The 20082-nt window shown below is 32.4% G+C and overlaps 1 protein-coding gene across 1 annotated transcript; it reads left to right on the top strand.

Moving 5' to 3' along the window:
- The first annotated feature begins 13098 nt into the window (after positions 1 to 13098).
- On the top strand, positions 13099 to 19170 carry LOC144564730 (disease resistance protein RPP13-like). Its single transcript, XM_078314328.1, has 4 exons — positions 13099 to 13259; positions 14959 to 15638; positions 15738 to 16496; positions 17788 to 19170. Exons 2-4 carry the CDS (start codon positions 14995 to 14997, stop codon positions 19040 to 19042), a joined length of 2658 nt encoding a protein of 885 aa, XP_078170454.1. The 5' UTR covers positions 13099 to 13259; positions 14959 to 14994; the 3' UTR covers positions 19043 to 19170.
- The last annotated feature ends 912 nt before the right edge of the window (positions 19171 to 20082 follow it).

Raw genomic sequence — 20082 nt, 5'->3', positions numbered from 1 at the left:
TTGACCACCTCACTCGTACCATACACATTGAAACCCCTACTAATTCGAGTACTCATTTTGTTACTCGGTAGCTAGTTTTACATATCCTATGTTTTGTAAAACTTGAATATTAGATTCAACAAGCTAATTAACTACTGTCTTTCTTTTATACCTTCTAGTTTTTTATATTCTGTGTTTAGTTTTTCGGTACACCCCTACTACAACAGTAACAATTACTGCTTTTCGTTTCTCAACATTTCTTTTCAGTTTACGATATGCACATCTACTGTTTTGTGGAAGATATATATATATATAGTTCTACATACACCTTCTATAATCCAAAGAACTTCGTTTAATTTTTTAATTTCTTTTCAATAGAAGCTTGGTTCAAGTATCAGGGAGATCTCACGATAGTTCCATCACAAGTTGTCGTATACATGATCTCCTTCGTGAAGTTGCCATCCAAAAGGCCAAGGAGGATAACTTCGTCACAATTTTCTCGAACCCTCCTGACAATTGGATGAGCGTTGCCAAGGCACGCCGTGTGGCAGTGCATTACTCGGGTTGCGATGAATTGATGAAACATGCAAATCCAAATCTCCGTTCTTTGTTGTGCTTTGAGAGGCCATTGCCAAATTGCTATCAGCAAAGGCTGCTTAAGGTGTTGAGTGACATGCATGGGTATCGTTCTGATAACCCAATTAACTTTGAGTGTTTTCATGGACTGACTCATTTAAAGTATTGCAAGCTTGTTGGGAGAGGTTTAATTAACACAACATCTTTTGAGTCGTTCATCAGTGGCCTGAAATTTGTGGAGACCCTTGATTTCAGATATCTACATGATGTTGGCGAGTTACCTGAATATATATGGAATGTGAAAACACTTCGGCATGTGAAGCTACCATGGGGTACTTCAGGACCCTCATCATCTGCCGACTTAAGAACTCTGCAAACACTCTCGGGTGTGAAGAGCCGAGAGTCATGGAATGCACAGTTACCTAAACTACCTAATGTGCGCAATTTAGATATCGAAGTGGAGAGCTCGTTTTCGTGGGATTTATTTGCCAAGTTGCTTGACACACTGAAGCATCTTACCTTTCTTCAGTTATTTGGCTATCAAGTGCCACTAGAAATAGTCAACATGCAAAGATTTCCATTTTACCAACATTTACAATCTCTGTTTTTACATGATATGTCCCCATCCGTTAAAAACAAGTTGTCGCTTCAGGTTGGCATGTTTCCCATCCACATCACAGAGCTTGTACTCAATGGTCTCCAGTTCAATGTTGATCCGCTGTCAGTGCTAGAGAAGCTATGCAACCTCAGGCGACTCTGTTTGTTCAAACAAGAGAATCCAAAGATGAGCTGTTCAGCTGGAGGCTTCAAACAGCTACATGAGTTGGAGTTTATCGAGCTAGACAATCTAGAAGAATTGGATATAAAGTCGGGTGCCATGCCCATACTTAAGCAACTGACACTACAATTGTGTGACGAGCTGGAGGTTCCTCTCGGGTTTCAATACCTGTCCAACCTAAAAAATCTCAAGGTAGAATGTTGCAGGAAATTAAAAGAGCATGCATATGAGATCCGCGACATCTGCAAACATGTTCCCTACATATTGATCGATTAATTTAATTTATTTTGAAGGTTTCCTTTACGTACTGCTATCATTTTATTTTTCTTTTTAATTTATTTGTTGTTTACTTTTATTCTGGACTTGTTGAATATGCTTCCAAAAAGTAATATTTATGTTTCCAATGATTTTTTTTCGGTACTGTTCTAGATATGTATTTCAAAGACAAGATCGAGACAAAAAGCTATTACGAAAACAAATTAAAGACTAATTGTGTTGATTTGAATATATTCTAGATATGTATCATGGTGGTAATTGTATTGATTTGCTTCTAACTGCCGAAATATTTTATTCTATTAAATATGAAATTTTAAATTATACTTCTAGAAAGAAATATTAGAGGAAATCCGGAATTTAAGAGTGCTCAATTTTATATTCTGCCGCATAAAAACTTCTAGCTGAGAAAAAGAAAAGAAAAATTAGTGGCCCCTATATGGAAGTCGATCTGGTCCATTTTTCAGTATTAGAATTTTAAATTTCAGCATCAGAATTTTAAATTTCAGCTATTATATATCTCGAAATTTGTTTAATATTATTTCAGAAGTTTGGATTTAAAATTTATATTCATTAAATTAAATGGATATATAATTCTAACGTATACGTCAGACTTAAGCTTTGTGTATAATATTATTCGTTTGATATTCAAAGAGCGAAAACAATGACTAAATATAATTTTCGCTCTTTGTAAAAATGAATAACTAAGTTGGGATATGCACTGTGAATCCATATGTTCATATTATGGTACCACTAGTGCATGACATGATTGGAGGAGAAGAATAAAGAGAGGTGCTCCGCTCTTTTGCACGGCATTTTGGTTGATATATATGTGTTAGACACACCATACTCCCAATATTGATTAATATTGATATTGAAAGTCATGTTTCATGTATTTGGCAGTTTTCGTGAAGACTATGAAATCGATGTTGAAAGATTATTTTAGTTGTGTTGCTGAGAGTATATATACAGGCATGGTCTTTTAACCTCAAGAAAATAATAGTAAGAAAAAAAAAATAAGCAAATCATGATCCCAATATCATAGAACTTAATTTTCATTTTTCTCTGCAGGCCAAGACTCCTGTTAATTGAAGCCTGTTACAGCCCATTTGTTTCAGGCCGAAACAGTTTATTTCGGCCATTCCATTTTTTGGTCCATAGACGTTCATGGACCATATGTGCATAGGAGTCCATGGTAAGCTACGCAACACCACTTCAATTCTCAAATTTTTTTTGTTCCCTCCGTGATTCGAACCAATTTATTTATTTTTTTTTTTTTTGAGAAAAAATATGGGTTTCGTCCGTATTTAATTGATATTCACAGTTACAAATTGTTCTATGAGTTGAGCACCAAAACTCTTAATTAGCCACTATATATGCTAGACTATCTTATATGATATATGCTATTAACAATGGTATTTAATTTAAGTCTTTTGTGTAAGTTTGGTTTAAGTTATGATTATGATTAATCTAAATACCCTTAGTAAAATAATTAAAAATATATATATAATAGGAGTATTGTATTCTAGGTTTTTCAAAATTGTCGTTCTATTTCGTATCTCATATAATAACCGTATTTGTATTCATGCAACATAGATTGAAGGTGATTAATTTAAACTTATTTTTTGTTTTGCACTTCCAATGTCTTATTTTGCAAACTGCGTTATTAATTGTTGGTTGTTTTCTTCATGTTTTATTTTTCTTTTAATTAGGTGAGCCTGCGCCAACCACAATAATTTTTGTCTTAAAAGCAAAATTAGGTAAAACCACCACAAGAATTCTATAATTAATACATCAAAATGAAGTAACCTTATATAGCAACATTTATCAATCAAATATGGGCATGAATCATGTTTTTTCCTCATAAAAATGACATAACCTAGCTATATCACTTTCAGAAATTACTTCTTCATATTCTGTTTAGATATGTGAAGACAATTTATTTCACGCCTAGCTTGTTAACTTACAAAAATTTGTTTTACTGAGGGATAGACATTGTGTTGAAAAAGATCGAACACCAAATAAATTTAGTTTTCCACAAAGAACCCTAGGAAAATGGATATTTCATATTTCATACCCAATCAGAAGTTGCAGGCATGCTACCACTGTTGAGTGCCCAAGCAACTTTTTGGTAATTTTGCAATTTTTACCCTCGCATTTTATTATTGACCAAGAAAATGGTAACATCCCAAGTACTACTCTGTTATAGTGTTTCATATTCTCTGCTTGTCTCGTGTGAAATATTAGGTGATGAGTCCACTAGTGAACTGCATTATTGGTAGTCCCTTTCTTTATGTTCGCCTTTCTATATATAAAAGTTTTTTTTTTTTTTTTTTTTTGGTGCATCAGCAATCAACAGTGTATTTTATTTTAATGTTTAAAAAGTTAAATTAATAGGCCACTTTGCTCTGCTCTCCAGCAGTTTGGACTTTAGAGGAATGGACATCTGACATTATGGTTTCTAATGAATTCATTAGTGGAGAAACACCTTTATAAAAAAATAAAAATAATAAAAATAAAAAATTAATATGTCACTTTTAAGGAGTGCAATTGGGTCACTGAAAAAGTATTCCGTAGCACCTTTAAATTATTGGATCCTACCAGTTGGAAGCTACGACTTGCCTTCCTTTTCAATTTTTTTCTAACTTTTATTTTATTTTTGTTTAATTTATTTGAATACTGGAACAGTTGGACAGATTTATTATTATTATTTTTTTGTCAAAATAATTGAATTTTTTGCATGACTTGGTTTTTATCAGAACCAACCATACGATCCATACGTACAGCATATGGGGTATCAATGGGTACGGTATGGGTCAGGTGGAGATATTTTCATACCCATATCTATTAAAATTGATTTTACTCATATGCTACTCTTATCCATTATAAATTAATCTTACCCTACCCTATCCGTATCCGCTAATATTATCAGGTTACGAAACAGTAGCGAGTGAATAATGGATAATGCTAATATAATAATTAGTTTTATTATATTTTACAAATAGAATATTAAAAAATCAATCATTTCAGGCATGTGTAATTGTATTAATAATAAAAAATAAAAATAAATGTGCAATCAATTCCAATTAAATTAATTTTTTTTTGTAAAGTTAAAAATTTCAAAAATACGACTATCATTTTAAACAAATTCAATTATTTAACTAAATAACAAAATATGCAAATAAAAATATTATGTTTAATATTTTTTATAGCAAAAGACATGCAACACTAAATAACCAAATTACATCATTAATTAATTATTGCTCAAAAACACATTTAACAAAAGAGAAGCAAAAAAAAACCACCGAATAATAAAAGAGAAACAAAAATAAATAAAATAATTTATTCAAGCATAGTTCAACTCAGACATAATACTTCTGCCAAAAATAATTACATTGTTCACAAACCGATATATCTGAAGTAAGTCTCGGAAACACTGCCAGAGATTAACAAGCAACACAACCTTAATGATATATCAATCATCAAGGGGAAAGATGAATTCTCATTCTAGGAGGAAAAGACAAATTAAACAAACATGAAATTCACATACGTACCTAACGGCATATCAAGAACTTTGATTAATTATTATTGTAAACATTTTCCAAAGTTCAGAGGAAATTGAATTGGAAATGAGAGAGTTTTCTCCCAGATTTTACTTTTCATCCTTATGATTACAAGAAAACTGAGATGGAAAGAAAAATATATTGGAAGAGTAAATTTAGGTGTTGGAATAGAAAGACGCAATTAATTACACAATACTTTGTGAGCTTAAATAGAAAGACACAACTAATTAAGAAGTGCTGAAATGGAAGAGCAAATCTTGGTGCTATATTGAATATATATATAATTTAAATTTTGTAATTACCTTATAGGGTAATGGGTACGAAAAAGTTAGTACCCGTACCCTTACCCATTTGGCTAACAAAATAAAAAATCTTACCCATACTCGTCTTATCGAATACGATATGGATCGGATAAACTACTAAAAAGGTTTATTGTTATTTGAATTTTTTGCAGGTTTCATGTTATTTGAGTTAGTAGATATCATTTTATTTCCCTTTTAATTTATTTGTTGTTTAGTTTTACTCTGTACTTATTGAACATGCTTCCAAAACAAAAGATTTATGTCTCCATCAATGATAAGTGTGCTGATTTGCTTCTAATTGCCGAATTTTTTTATTTAATAAAAGAATGAATTATTTGATTTCTCTAAAATTGCACCAACCCAGTATTTTTTATTTTATTTTTACACTATGGAGGTGAAATATATGTGGATTAGAGAGATATTATATATCTAAATGGATGAACAACAAATTGTACGTGTGAAAATATTATCATATGAGTGTGGCAATGGTACTATGTGTTGCGTCAGATCTTGAGACTGATTTTGATCAAGATATATAGAGGGGTATTAAGATCCTCTTCCTCAGATTCTGATTAGGAGGAGATTCGATATGTACCATCCAGTGTAGGTGGGGGGCAGCAGTGCCGGTTTTCGCATTACCAGTACATGTAATTATGATCTCTTCCTCGCTACCTCTCTTGGTTCATGGATCTATTATAAGTTTATAACTACATGTCCTTATTAACTACGTCAAACAATGTTGCAATTCTAGATCAGAAAGTTTAAACATTGGGATGCACAGCTGGTGAATCGTTAATTTTTACATGGTTATTAGCTAATTGGCAATCATACTTAATTACAATTAATCATTGGTCAATTATTTGTTACAGTATTTCATATGATGTGCAAAAGTATGGAAATAAAATAATGAATAAATGATCACTATATTAATTACATTATGAATAAATATGGTAGATATAAAGACATTTAAAGAGGATCAATATTATCCATACATTGACTCTCTTTTTTTAAGGATATCGTGTTAACATAAATATGAGTGGTGACAATATGCATAATTGGGGAAAAGGTGCGCAAAATGAAAATGAGGAGCGGAACTTGGCAATATGCTGCGCGAAACCTAGATCATAAACTAAAAAATTGCGCACTGGAAGGGAAAGGGGTCGGGTCATCAGGTATTAGAATCGGTTAATCAAACAACCGTTCTTAATTAATCATAATCAGGAACGGTTGTTTATAAAGAACCGTTCCTAATAGGGTCTGAACTATTAGAAATAGTTGTTATAAATAGCCGATCCTAATAGGCCACTATCAAGAATAATTCTTTATTATAAACAACCGTTTTGATTGTCTAAACTTTTTTAGGAACAACTCTTTAATAAACAACTGTTCCTGTTTCTACAATTAAGGTCGGCCATTTACTTTGTCCGTTCCAAATATATCATTATCGTTTTTTTTGCTATCTCCGATCCTAATGTGATGATACTAAAAGTGCATTTTCTACTAGTGAGTACTGTCCAGAGTCGTACTCCGGACTAACTATTACTTAAATTAAAACAAAAAAAAATAAGTTAATCATATCAACATTTACTCTATTACATTAAAAAAATTACCAATATATGTACAAAATCATGTTGCAACATTTGCTCTGTTACATTTACACTATCACGTGTATCTTGTGTTGTGTGTGTGATATGCGACGCTATCTATTTGTCTGATTTTGTTTGAGTTACAATTTATGTTGTTAACTCAACTCACACTGACACTACTACATAAAGCTTTATTGTACATGATTAAAAATGGGTTCGTACAAAATTGAAAATATTTATTTTAATTGACAAAAAGTTAAATTATATTAGCAAAGTATATTTACCTCATGGTACAAGACATCACTTTTGTCTGACATTATGTTCAGAATTTTATTATGGTATTTTTGCAATTAAATTTTCTTATGATATTCTCTAACATCATGGTGATTGATTTCCTATATCATAACTAAATTAATCAAACCATTGATTTGATAAAATGACAACACAGCCCAAATACACAAAAAAATTCTTTGCAAGTTGTTGCTATATATCAAATTTATAAAATCAATGAAAATAAATAATTTATGTTTTAAAAGAAAAATAGTAACCAGTTCTATTAATATTTCATTAAGGTTTTGGTTCTTTTTAGTAAATTAATATACATCTAGTATAAACTTATTTACATGATAAAAAGGCTCATAACTCAATAAGATATAATGATTAATGAAAGCACATGCATGCATTATAATTAATCCGTCTTTTAGTACATATGTGGAGCTTGGTGCAGATATTGGATCTGAACTTGATTAAATCAGCTGAATTAAAGAAATGAATAAGGTAGACCTCGAGATCTGCGTTTGAATTTAACTAATGAAATAAATACAAATGAGTTGATGAGAGTGCGTCATGAACTAAATATATATCAATTAATTAAACAAAATAAAATGTCTAGAGGTGAATGCTTGGTTTCTTGCACCTCCGACCTCATCCTGTGCATAGAATGAAGGGATATACATTATTTTGCATCTTTTTTATAAACATTGTCGGCAAACTAAGCAAGAGAATGATTCTTTTCTAGTCTTGAAAACGGTGACAGCCCTCAGCACAGTAGAGGCCTTCAGCATTTTCTTTCTTTTCATCTGTACCGTCAGATTGGAATCATGCCAATCAAGTGTCCAGATGAAATGCTCAGTCCAATATATGAATGTTCTCTCCGTTTTCTCTCCTCTTTCAGTTACAGCTTAACAAAATTCACCTCTCTCTCTCTCTCTCTCTGTCATCCAGCTCGACAAATCGCCCATCCTATTGACGATATCGCCCCCTTCTTTTCAGGTCACTGCTTCACTCTCTCCATCTCTCTCTCTGTGTCTCACTTGAATAAGGTAGTGTTGTTTGTTCCTAATTCTCTCTCTCTCTTGTCGCTACATTTCTGATTTTGTTGATTCTTTGTGACTGACCTCACCGATTTAACGTTTAGGCTGTTGGCAGAAACTAAATTTAGGTTTTAGGGTTTGTCTTTTGTCAGAAAAACTGAAGCCTTAGAACTTAATTTTACCTTATTTTTGTTGCTGTTTTTTTGGTTAACAGCAAAACTTCAATCTTTCTTTGTTGCGTCCGTTGTTGTCTGTCCTTCTCTGGCTTCAAAGAGGTAAATTATTGTATTTTCTTTTCTGTTTTTATTTTTTCTTTGTAATGCATATATGCCCTTTGGTTTTTAAAGGAACCAGCATAGAACACCTCACATTAAACAGCATATATGCATTGTATTTCCATGTATATATGCCCTTTGGTTTTTTAAGAGAACCAGCATCGAACACCTCACGAAAATGTTTAATCTGGCCATCAGTGATTCGGTGCACATCTTCGAATTCACGTTAATATTTTTTTTATAGATAAATGGTGCTAGATTTATTTAAGGCCTAAATTTTAATCAGCTTTTTGCTCAGAGAATGCTTTTCCCATGCTTAGGTAGGTACTTGAAACATAATCACTTTTTGTTTTTTGTAACATGAGTCCATGTACAGTTTAAGTTGTACATTGTGTAAGTCTAGATGAAGGGGCGGACCTAAAGAGGCTCAGGGGACAAGTGCCTACCTTGAAATTGAAACTTTTTTTTGGGTCTAATACAATTTGTACCATGTGCCTACCCCTGGATCAAGAGGGTGCCTACCCCTGACCCGGAAATTATTAAAGGCCCAATGAGAAATAATAAAAAAAATTTAGATCCAAATCCGTTCTCCCTGCAGTTGCGGATTGGTTGATCGGAAATTATTTAAAGTGAAGCGCAGGACTAAAAGACTTCGTTCTATTCCGGCATTTTTTTACTTGCTTCGGACGTCTAACTTCAAAGAGCATTTTGGGCCGGGCCCCTTTTTAACCTCATCAATTTTCTATCATATAATACACAACGTACCTTTTTTATATACAAAAATTTAGTTATATTTCTATATTGAGTCATACAACACACTTTCTCCATTTCCTTCCTTTTTATTCATTTTTTAAAAATTTGTTTTTCTTAATTTTCTTAATTAATATTTGTGTCTTAATGTTTATATAACTCAATTATTCGATAAATATTCATTTTGTATCCGTATTGAATCTGTATTAGTGGATTATCCGATCTGTATCCGTTTAAGACGGCTTTGATTTTAGATTTGATGTCCATTTATTATTCGTATTTCTATTCGTATTCGTTCATTGAAATACAGATATAAATTTGGTATTAGCATTATCCGCTTAGATTTCGCTCGGTTTACACCCCTATATTTGTCTCTATTCAATAAAAAAATTTTACTCTTTTCAAAATAAATAAATCTAGTACATCTGGGATTCCTTCTCAATTATGTATCAAGTCATATCACTTTGCCTAAGGTCCGAAGCACTGGTAAAGCACTGCTAATCTTAATAACTTCAACATCATTGGATAAAAAGCGACATTAAAAAAACAATAGATGGCTCCGCTATTATAATGAATTAGAGAGCAAAACAAGATGGTTGTTGCTACTTCAGTTGTTTTTTTGTTTCTTTTTTCTTTTATACTCTTGTTAGCATTTTGTATTTTAATTCACGAGATTCTATATTAAAAATGAATTATTTTATAATGTTGTTAACATTTTGTGCCTACCCATGATTGAAATCCTAGACCCCCTCCCCTGCCTAGATGTGTATTTAAATTGTGCTCTATTTTTTACATAACATGTACTTAATTGTAAAAAGTTTTAAAATTATATGTAAACTGGATAACGAAGAATTAAAATTATGGTATATCATTTACAAAGCATGTACTTAGACCACGATCTTGTGTAAATTAGGTGATAATTAAAATTGATACATAGTGTCTATTAATTGTATGATCTTAATCGTAAAAAAAAAGGATAATTCTAACGTACATTAAAATTTTAATCAATGTGCACATGCACGGATCCGTATCCTCCCAGGTACCTAACTCAACACAATTGAAACGGACGGCTCAGATTTACTCTCATCCGGTCAGAATTCGAGATGACAGAGGGGACAAGATTATTTGTGCTTTGAGATGCGTGCCAATTCATTTACGGACCGTCCGATTCAACTCTACTCAGGTAGGTAACCTGAGGGGATACGAATTCCACATACACTTGAGTATTACATCAATACATACTTAACTTTTTTTCATCAATGCAGACCTTGCTTGACATGATTGCATGAGAGAAATTTCGTTTTTTTGTAATATTCGTTTGATAGCTAAATATAATATTCGTTTAATATTCAAAGATAGAAAACAATGCCTAAATATAATTTTCGCTCTATGTAAAAATTAATAACTAAGTTACGATATGCACTGTAAATCCATATATATATATATATATATATATATATATATATAGATAGGCTAATATCAAAACGTTTGCACCAACCCCTCCCGTGCAACCAAGTCATTTTCCGATTTGCAAAGTCCAAACGACTGATCCGAACCGTTAGATGTTTAATCCATATTGAAATGTGCTTGGAGACCAAATTTTACATTTTTTGGAATTTTTTTGCTATTTATTAAGATGGTTTGAAATCGCTGTTTTCCAGTGGTGCAGAATTTTAATAAAAACAGCGATTTTCAAACCATCTTAATAAATAGCAAAAAAATTCCTAAAAATGTAAAATTTGGTCTCCAAGCACATTTCAATATGGATTAAACATCTAACGGTTCGGATCGGTCGTTTGGACTTTGAAAATCGGAGAACCACTTGGTTGCACGGGAGGGTTTGGTGCAAACATTTTGATATTAGCCTATCTCTCTCTCTCTCTCTCTCTCTCTATATATATATATATATATATATATATATATATATTATTTTGGTACCACCAGTTCATGACATGATTGGAGGAGAAGAATAAAGAGATAGAATGTAAAACATCATGTGCCCTGATAGACACACCATACAGTGTCCACAAGTGGTGCTCATCATGAGCCTTGTCAAGAAATATGCCTTGCATATATATGCGACACGTCTAATTTACTTTATTTTCCTTGCATATGTGGTTTAATTTCCTTTATTTTAAAATTGATTTTATAGATTTAATATGAACTTCCAAAATTCTCTATGTATTCCTTTTTTTTTTTTACAATTATGCTTTTGTTACACGGAAACTTTATTGTAGAAGTCACCTTATCAAAGAAAAATAGTTCTCTCTCGTATACACAAACCCCCTATATATTTTTCTAATAAAAGAATGAATTATTTCTCTAAAATTGACACCAACCCAGTATTTTTTATTTTATTTTTACATTATGGAGGTGAAATATAATTAGGATCGAGGAGATCGATTCGATATGTACCATTCAGTGTAAGTGGGGGCAGCAGTGCCGATTTTTGCATTACCAGTAATGATCTCTTCCTCGCTACCTCTCTTGGTTCATGGATCTATTATAATTACATTTCCTTATTAACTGCGTCAAATAATGTTGCAATTCTAGATCAGAAAGTTTAAACATTGGGATGCACATCTGGTGAATCGTTAATTTTTACATGGTTATTAGCTAATTGGCAATCATACTTAATTACAATCATTGGTCAATTATTTGTTACAGTATTTTATACAATCATTGGTCAATTATTTGTTACAGTATTTCAGATGATGTGCAAAAGTAGGTCATGCTGTTGAAAGAGGTACCTGCTGAGTCATTATTAGTCATTATATATTTTCTTGTTGATGCGAAAACACATCGAGGAAACTCCCCTTGCATGTGGATCTCTAATTTTGCTAGGTTATTAGCTAAATAATAATTTGAGGTACAAATTATAATGATAATTATTCCGGGATTTCATAACAAAGACACAGAAATATAGGATACAAAATTCAAACAACTACCTGAGAAATTACACTTGTGATTAATAAAATACAAACATAAATTCATGTTGGATCGATGAAAGAACTGGATTAATTTGTGTTTCGGTAATAACAATGTATGAATAGAGCTGGTTACTCATGACTTTACCTATATCCATATCTAATAAACTAATGAAAAAAATCTTTCTTATACTTTTCTTATTTAATACGATACGGATCAGATAAATAATTAAAAGGATATCATTGACACCCCTACTTTTGCACATAATTCTATAATTAATAAATATAAATGACATAACCTAGCTATTTCACTTGCATCACGTGACAAATTATTTAGTAAGTTTTGATAAATTAATTCTTCATTATACAATTGAATGTCCTTAATCGGTTTTAGTTATTTTGCTTGCACATTCCTTTTTTCACTTAGGTACGAAAAAATTAAAATAATAATTTTATTTTATTAATTTGCCATTTTTTTATCAAGCAAAGTATCTCCATCGTCTCTGATCAGCGAATAATTTAGAACTGCGCTGTTCCATGTTTCGTATTATGAATTTATGATACTGATATCTTGTGAGAAATTAGCTGGGCCCACCCTCCATTATCTTTGGTATCTTTCTCAACTTTATTTATGCCTCCATAAACTCAACTTTAGACAACATCGATCAGCTTTTAGCATATATGCGAACTTTAATTATGCCTTAAACTCAACTTTAGACAACGTCAGCTTTTAGCATATATGCAAACTTCTCATCTCATCTATCCCAGACTTGCTCAAACTTCTCATCTCATCTTATCCCAGACTTGCTCAACTTCTCATCTCATCTATCCCAGCTTTTAGCATATATAGCAATCATATTTAAAGCATTTTACCCCAGAATAATGGCAAATAGAGGTTCAAAAGTCACAAAGCATTTGAAGAAATAAACTCACAGAGGTATGACTCCTATTTATTACTCACAAAATTTTCCTGTCATTTAATTAATTTGACCTACCTATTTATTGCCATACTTAATTTTATGTTTAATTATGGTCTATTATTTACAGAGCATGTACTTCACTGTAAAAATGTTTTAAAATTAGTTGTAAATTTGGATGACGGATAATTGAGGTCGATTCTGAGTTGACTCGGCCGAGTCGGACCGGAATCGGCCGGAGGCGAGCCGATTTTTCCCGAGTTGACTCGGTTGTGCGAGTTATGTGCAAAAAAACGATAAAATCGATGATGAATCGAAACAATCGGCCAAATTTTCTTTATTTCTCTTTCGTTTAGAGTCAAATTAAAATGTTTTGATAGTTAAATCGAACCAATTTGTGTTTTTCAATGGATGTCGAAGAGCATTGGGGAAAAATAGATGCGACTCGGAGAAGAGAAGAAGCTTTAAAGGATTATAAAAAGTTAGATAGACATGGTGTACATGAGGTGTACTGTTATATTTTGACAATATAATTGTTTCACAGTAGACCATGTTCATATCATCTCTTATATAGATAAATGATCCAAACGGATTGTTGTAAATTTGTAATGTTAAACTGAATAGAGACAAGGGTGTCCTATGTACAGCTGTTGACACTCGATTGTTTTTTTTTTTTTTGACTAAATTAAGGGATGGGAGTATAGGATTAACCTAAAAATTCGATTGTTATGAAAATATAAATGTTGAAATTAAAAAGAAGAAGTATTTCTCCTGTTAATATTAGTTAGTTTATTATTATTTTATTTAAGATTAATTAAGTTTCATTTATTTAAGTAATATCAGCACAAATTTGATTGTTATAATATTAATGTATTTATTATTTGAATCAATACAACAATATCCTCTTTATATTTCAATACACAGAATAACGAGATGATTCAGCTAGGTCGTATAGCTTTTGACATAAAAAAAAAAAATTTTAGTTATAATGCTTGTATTATATTATATTAGTGGATTATTTGAGTGTAATATTTTATTTTAACATTTTTTTTTTTTGACAAATTACTTTTTATCATTTTTTTTTCTATTTTTTAGTACAAAATCCAAGTTTCTGATTCAATTCAGCAGATTCTGGCCGATTTATCCGATTTCGAATCAACAGTCAAGTGACCGATTCCGATTTTCAGAACCATATTCTGGTGTGTGTGTGTTTTTTTTTTTTTTTTTTTGAGAAAAAACGATATTGATAAACATACATAGTGTCCATTAATTGCATAATTGTAATAATAAAAAAGTTGTTTAATTTCGGATAAAATTGATCAGTTTGGTCATCAAATCACACCATTTGTTAACCGAAGTATTATATTATTGGATAAATCAAAATTCATATAGAACAAGATGTGAGCGAGTCATCCTATGAATCCTTAGTCCTAACAAGACAATAATTATTTATATTTGAGAAATCTTATAAACGCGCGTGTCGCTGTTAGCAAAAGACCCACTAATTAATAGCTCATTCGCTCTCTCTAGCTGTTTGTTAATTAGTATGATGTTGAGGTAGTACCATATTGTTGGAGCCTTACAATTAAGTTAACCAGTATATACAGTCCCATATCTTACCAGTATGCACGGCCAAGAATAATTAATGGTTCTTTTCTTTCCCCTTATTTGTCAAAACACTATTCTTACTCGAATTTATTGGTACAATTGTTCACCCAGTTTGCACGGCCAAGAATAGACGAAGCAACTTGAAAGATGGCCGAAGGGATAGTTACTTTTGTTTTGGATAAGTTGTCGGATGCTGTTGTTAAAGAGGTTCTACAAATACAAGGCGTCGGCAAGCAAGTGGAAACATTGAGTCGTGAGCTTAGTCGGATTAAATCTTTTCTCAAGGATGCCGACATGATGCAGACCTTAAATGAGAGGCAGAAAAATTGGGTCAATGAGGTCAGAGATGTTGCTTACGACATCGAAGATGTTATTGACAATGCCCATTTCTTGAAGGCTCCCGAAAACCCTTCGAAAGAGCTCCCGAGAGGATGTTCTCGAATTGTTGGTGCTGCTAAAAGGATGTGGAGCAAGCGCAAAAGGCTCCCAGCTTTGCACAACCTTGGCAGTGAGATGAATGAGATCCTGGAACGAATTCAGGATATCATACAAAGTAGAGAGAAATATGAAATAACTTTTTTGGGTGAAGGCAGTGGAGAGCGGCTGAAGCTACTGGTCAGGCCCCTTATAGTACCTGACATTGATGATCCTTCTGTTGTCGGCTTCGATCCTCACAGGGACAACATTGTAAAACAGTTACTTTACACAAGCACCAAAAGGCGTGCTATCATCTCAATTGTGGGACCTGGTGGGCTCGGAAAAACCACTCTTGCTCGAAAAGTCTACAATAGGTAAATATGATTATATGAAGCAATTGTGTCAATAATTGATTAATAATATGTTATTTCAATCTCTCAAAAACTGATGACCATCTACTTCTTTTTCTACAGCAATGATGTTAAGAGACAGTTTGATGTTCACATATGGGTAGCTATCTCTCAGGAGTTCAATCTAATGGATATTTTGAGAAAGATAATAGAGCAAGTCAAGCCTCTCCTTCCAAACGACCTAGAAGGGGGAGAACAACATTTACTGACAAAGCTTTACCAAAAACTTAATGGTAAGAAGTACCTTCTTGTCTTAGATGATATATGGACAAGTGATCTATGGACTCAAATTGGTGGGGTGCTACCTGATGAGATTGGAAGTGGAGTAATCATAACTACTAGAATTCAAAACATTATCGGTGATGCTGAACCATATAAACTTCCCTATTTAACTGAGGAAGCAAGCTTAGAGCTTTTGCTGAAAAAGGCTCTGCCTAATCGAGATGGAGAGTATCCCGATGATCTGAATAAGCTTGGGAAACAATTTGTTAAAAAATGTGGTGGATTACCCCTTGCATTGGTGGTTTTGGGAGGTTTATTATCAAAAAGACCTGACAATTATGCTGCTTGGAGTAAAATGCTGCAAACTATGAACTGGGGAACTGATGGGAGAGAATGTACTCAGATCATAGCCACCAGCTACAATGATTTGCCATTTGTCTTGAAGTCATGTTTTATGTACCTAGCGGTTTTCCCTGAAGATTATGAAATCGATGCTACAAGATTATTTCAGTTGTGGGTTGCTGAAAGGCTCATACCTACAGAAGAATCCAGAACATTGGAGGATACTGCTGAGGTCTTCCTAGAGAATCTAGTGCAAAGGTATACTTTCATAGTTCAACATTCTTTTACAAATTAATCTAGATTCGGTTGATTTTTATTTATTTATATTTTTTGTGTGATAAGATATCTTACCTCTAAAATTTAATTGGCTCTTTAACAATAAATTCATACTCTTGACTAACATTTTTCATATAGATTAAGTATACTTTTTAGTTTAAATCAAACATGCCTAAACAGTTTCTTTTGTTGCATTTATCAGAGAACATAATGTTGTGTCGTGTATTTAAGGATATGGTTATACATCTTAGTTTTAACTTTGAAAAATACAGGGAGTAAAATAAATAATGGTGTTGGTTACATTAATATTTGTTTCAATACAGAACTACATTTTTTTTCTCGTTGTACCCTTAATTAGGTAATCCTTTTGTGCTAATTAAAAAGAATCTCTATAATAACTATAAGTTCTTCAAAAATAATAAGAAAAACAAATTAGTCCCGACAACATGCCTATTGGCAATTATTTCCTTTATTTTGATTGCTTGTTTCATTACATGATTGCTCATTTTGGTAAATGTACTTAATATGATTGGTTTTTCCTCACTCGTAGGGGGTGTCAATGATAGCCTTTTAATCGTTTACCCGACCCATATCGTATTCGATAAGACGGGTATGTGTAAGGTTCTTTTTCGTTAGCTTATCGGATATGAATATGGGTAAAAAAAAAATTTTGTTAGCTTATTGGATAAGAATATGAGTAAGAGCTATTTCATATTTATAACTATATAGGATAATTAATAAATATTAAAAAAATATATGATAATTTTATTATTTATACAGGCTGTGGCTAATTTGCTGCCGGCAGCATTTCTGCTAGCGGTGCTGCCACCCATTTTTTTATTTTGTGATGTCCAAACAACAAATCCAAACCTTTAGATGTTTAATCTATATTATAATCTACTTGGAGACCAAATTTTACATTTTTTGGAATTTTTTTACTATATATTAAGCTGGTTTGAAAACCGCTGATTTCAATGCTGCAGAAATTTACTGAAATCAACGGTTATTTAGTAATCGGAAGGGGCAATTTTCGAGATTCTGCGCAAATTTGAGTAAATTGAGTAATTTGATAGAATTTTTGAGTATTAATAAAAATTTCGGTACACCCCTACTACAACAGTAACAATTACTGCTTTTCGTTTCTCAACATTTCTTTTCAGTTTACGATATGCACATCTGGTGTTTTGTGGAAGATATATATATATAGTTCTACATACACCTTCTATATATAATCCAAAGAACTTCGTTTAATTTTTTAATTTTTTTTCAATAGAAGCTTGGTTCAAGTATCAGAGAGATCTCACGTTGGTTCCATCACAAGTTGTCGTATACATGATCTCCTTCGTGAAGTTGCCATCCAAAAGGCCAAGGAGGATAACTTTGTCACAATTTGCTCGAACCCTCCTGACAATTGGATGAGCGTCGCCAAGGCACGTCGTGTGGCAGTGCATTACTCGGGTTGCGATGAATTGATGAAATATGCAAATCCAAATCTCCGTTCTTTATTGTGCTTTGAGAAGCCATTGCCAAATTGCTCTCAGCAAAGGCTGCTTAAGGTGTTGGGTGACATGCATGGGTATCCTTATGTATTGCAAGCTTTGCCAATTAACTTTGAGTGTTTTCATGGACTGACTCATTTAAGGTATTGCAAGCTTGCTGGGACAGGTTTAATTAACGCAACATCTTTTGAGTCGTTCATCAGTGGCCTGAAATTTGTGGAGACCCTTGATTTCGAATTTGTACGTGATGTTGGCGAGTTGCCTGAATATATATGGAATGTGAAAACACTTCGGCATGTAGCGTTGGATACTTCCGGACCCTCATCCTCTGCCGACTTAAGAACTCTGCAAACACTCTCGGGTGTGAAGAGCCGAGAGTCATGGAATGCACAGTTACCTAACCTACCAAATCTGCGCAGTTTAGGTATCGAAGTGGAGAGCTCATTTTCATGGGATTTATTTGCCATGTTGCTTGACACACTGAAGCATCTAACCTCTCTTGAGTTAAGTGGCTATCAAGTGCCACTAGAAATAGTCAACATGCAAAGATTTCCATTTTACCAACATTTACAATCTCTGTATCTACATGATATGTCCCCATCCGTTGAAAACAAGTTGTTGCTTCAGGTTGGCATGTTTCCCATCCACATCACAGAGCTTCTACTCTACGATCTCCAGTTCAATGTTGATCCGCTGTCAGTGCTAGAGAAGCTATGCAACCTCAGGCGGCTCTGGTTGTGGAAACAAGAGAATCAAAAGATGAGCTGTTCAGCTGGAGGCTTCAAACAGCTACATGAGTTGGAGTTTATGGACCTAGGCAATCTAGAAGAATGGGAGATAAAGTTGGGTGCCATGCCCATACTTAAGCAAGTGACACTAAATTCGTGTGAAAAGCTGGGGGTGCCTCTCGGGCTTCAATACCTGTCCAATGTCAAAGAACTCGAGGTAATACGGTGCACGGAATTAAACGAGCATGCAGATGAGATCCGCGACATCTGTAAACATGTTCCTTCCATAGTGTTCATTTAATTTAATTTATTTTGGAGGTTTCCTTTCCGTACTGCTATCATTTTATTTTCCTTTCAATTTATTTGTTGTTTACTTTTATTCTGGACTTGTTGAATATGCTTTCAAAATGTAATATTTATGTTTCCAAAGATTTTTTTTCGGTACTGTGTTCTAGATATGTATTTCAAAGACGAGAGACAAAAAGCTATTACGAAAATAAATTAAAGACTAATTGTGTTGATTTGAACATATTTTAGATATGTGTATCATGGTGGTAATTGTATTGATTTGCTTCTAACTGCTGAAATTTTTTATTCTATTAAATATAAAATTTTATATTATACTTCTAGAAAGAAATATTAGAGGAATTCCAGAATTTAGGAGTGCTCAATTTTAAATGCTGCTGTAAAAACTTCTATTTGGGAAAAAGAAAAGAAAAATTCTGAAATTTTTATTAATATCCAAAAAAAAAAAATTTAAAAACTATCCAACTTTTTCGAGTTATTTCAAAATCTACCCAAACCGCAAATTTTTTTTGCGGTTTTAGAATTTCAAACTGCAATTTATTTTTGCAGTTTTAGTCCTACTTTTTGCTGAAAAAAATTGCAGTTTTGTTTCTATTTTTTTCAAAACTCTCTTTCTACAAAAATTATTTGCGGTTTTGTCCTTTTTAACAGAAAAAATTATTATTTATTTATTTTTTATATTGAAATATTAAAAATATTTAATATATTTCTTTGAAAATAGATGGAATATTATATAATTTGATTTATTAGAAAGATAGCGACAAATAACCTGGATCAACATTTTTTTGGTCAGATTTTTCACGACTGTAAGAAAAATTAATATATTTCTTTGTATTTGGAAAAAAATAAAAATACTTGGATTCTGAGTTATTGATCTTGATTCAAAAGTCACTTATAGATAAATACAGAAAATATTGTGATCCTTCTAGTATATTTAATTTTTAAAAAGTTGTATCTATTTTTGAAAAATAAAAAACCTTAAGTTATTTAATTATTGTTATTAAAAAAGAATTGTCAAAATATGTACAACTTTTT

Source organism: Carex rostrata, chromosome 13 (assembly GCF_964058835.1).
Source record: "Carex rostrata chromosome 13, lpCarRost1.2, whole genome shotgun sequence".
Taxonomy (NCBI): domain Eukaryota; kingdom Viridiplantae; phylum Streptophyta; class Magnoliopsida; order Poales; family Cyperaceae; genus Carex; species Carex rostrata.
Note: the sequence above shows the minus strand (reverse complement) of the source record. Positions and strands in the feature narration are given on the sequence as shown.

Coding starts and splice junctions, on each gene's coding strand:
- LOC144564730 (XM_078314328.1), top strand. CDS start 14,995: ATGGCCGAAGGGATAGTTACTTTTGTTTTGGATAAGTTGTCGGATGCT. Junction 15,639..15,737: donor GCTCGAAAAGTCTACAATAG/GTAAATATGATT, acceptor CTTTTTCTACAG/CAATGATGTTAAGAGACAGT. Junction 16,497..17,787: donor CTAGAGAATCTAGTGCAAAG/GTATACTTTCAT, acceptor TTTTTTCAATAG/AAGCTTGGTTCAAGTATCAG.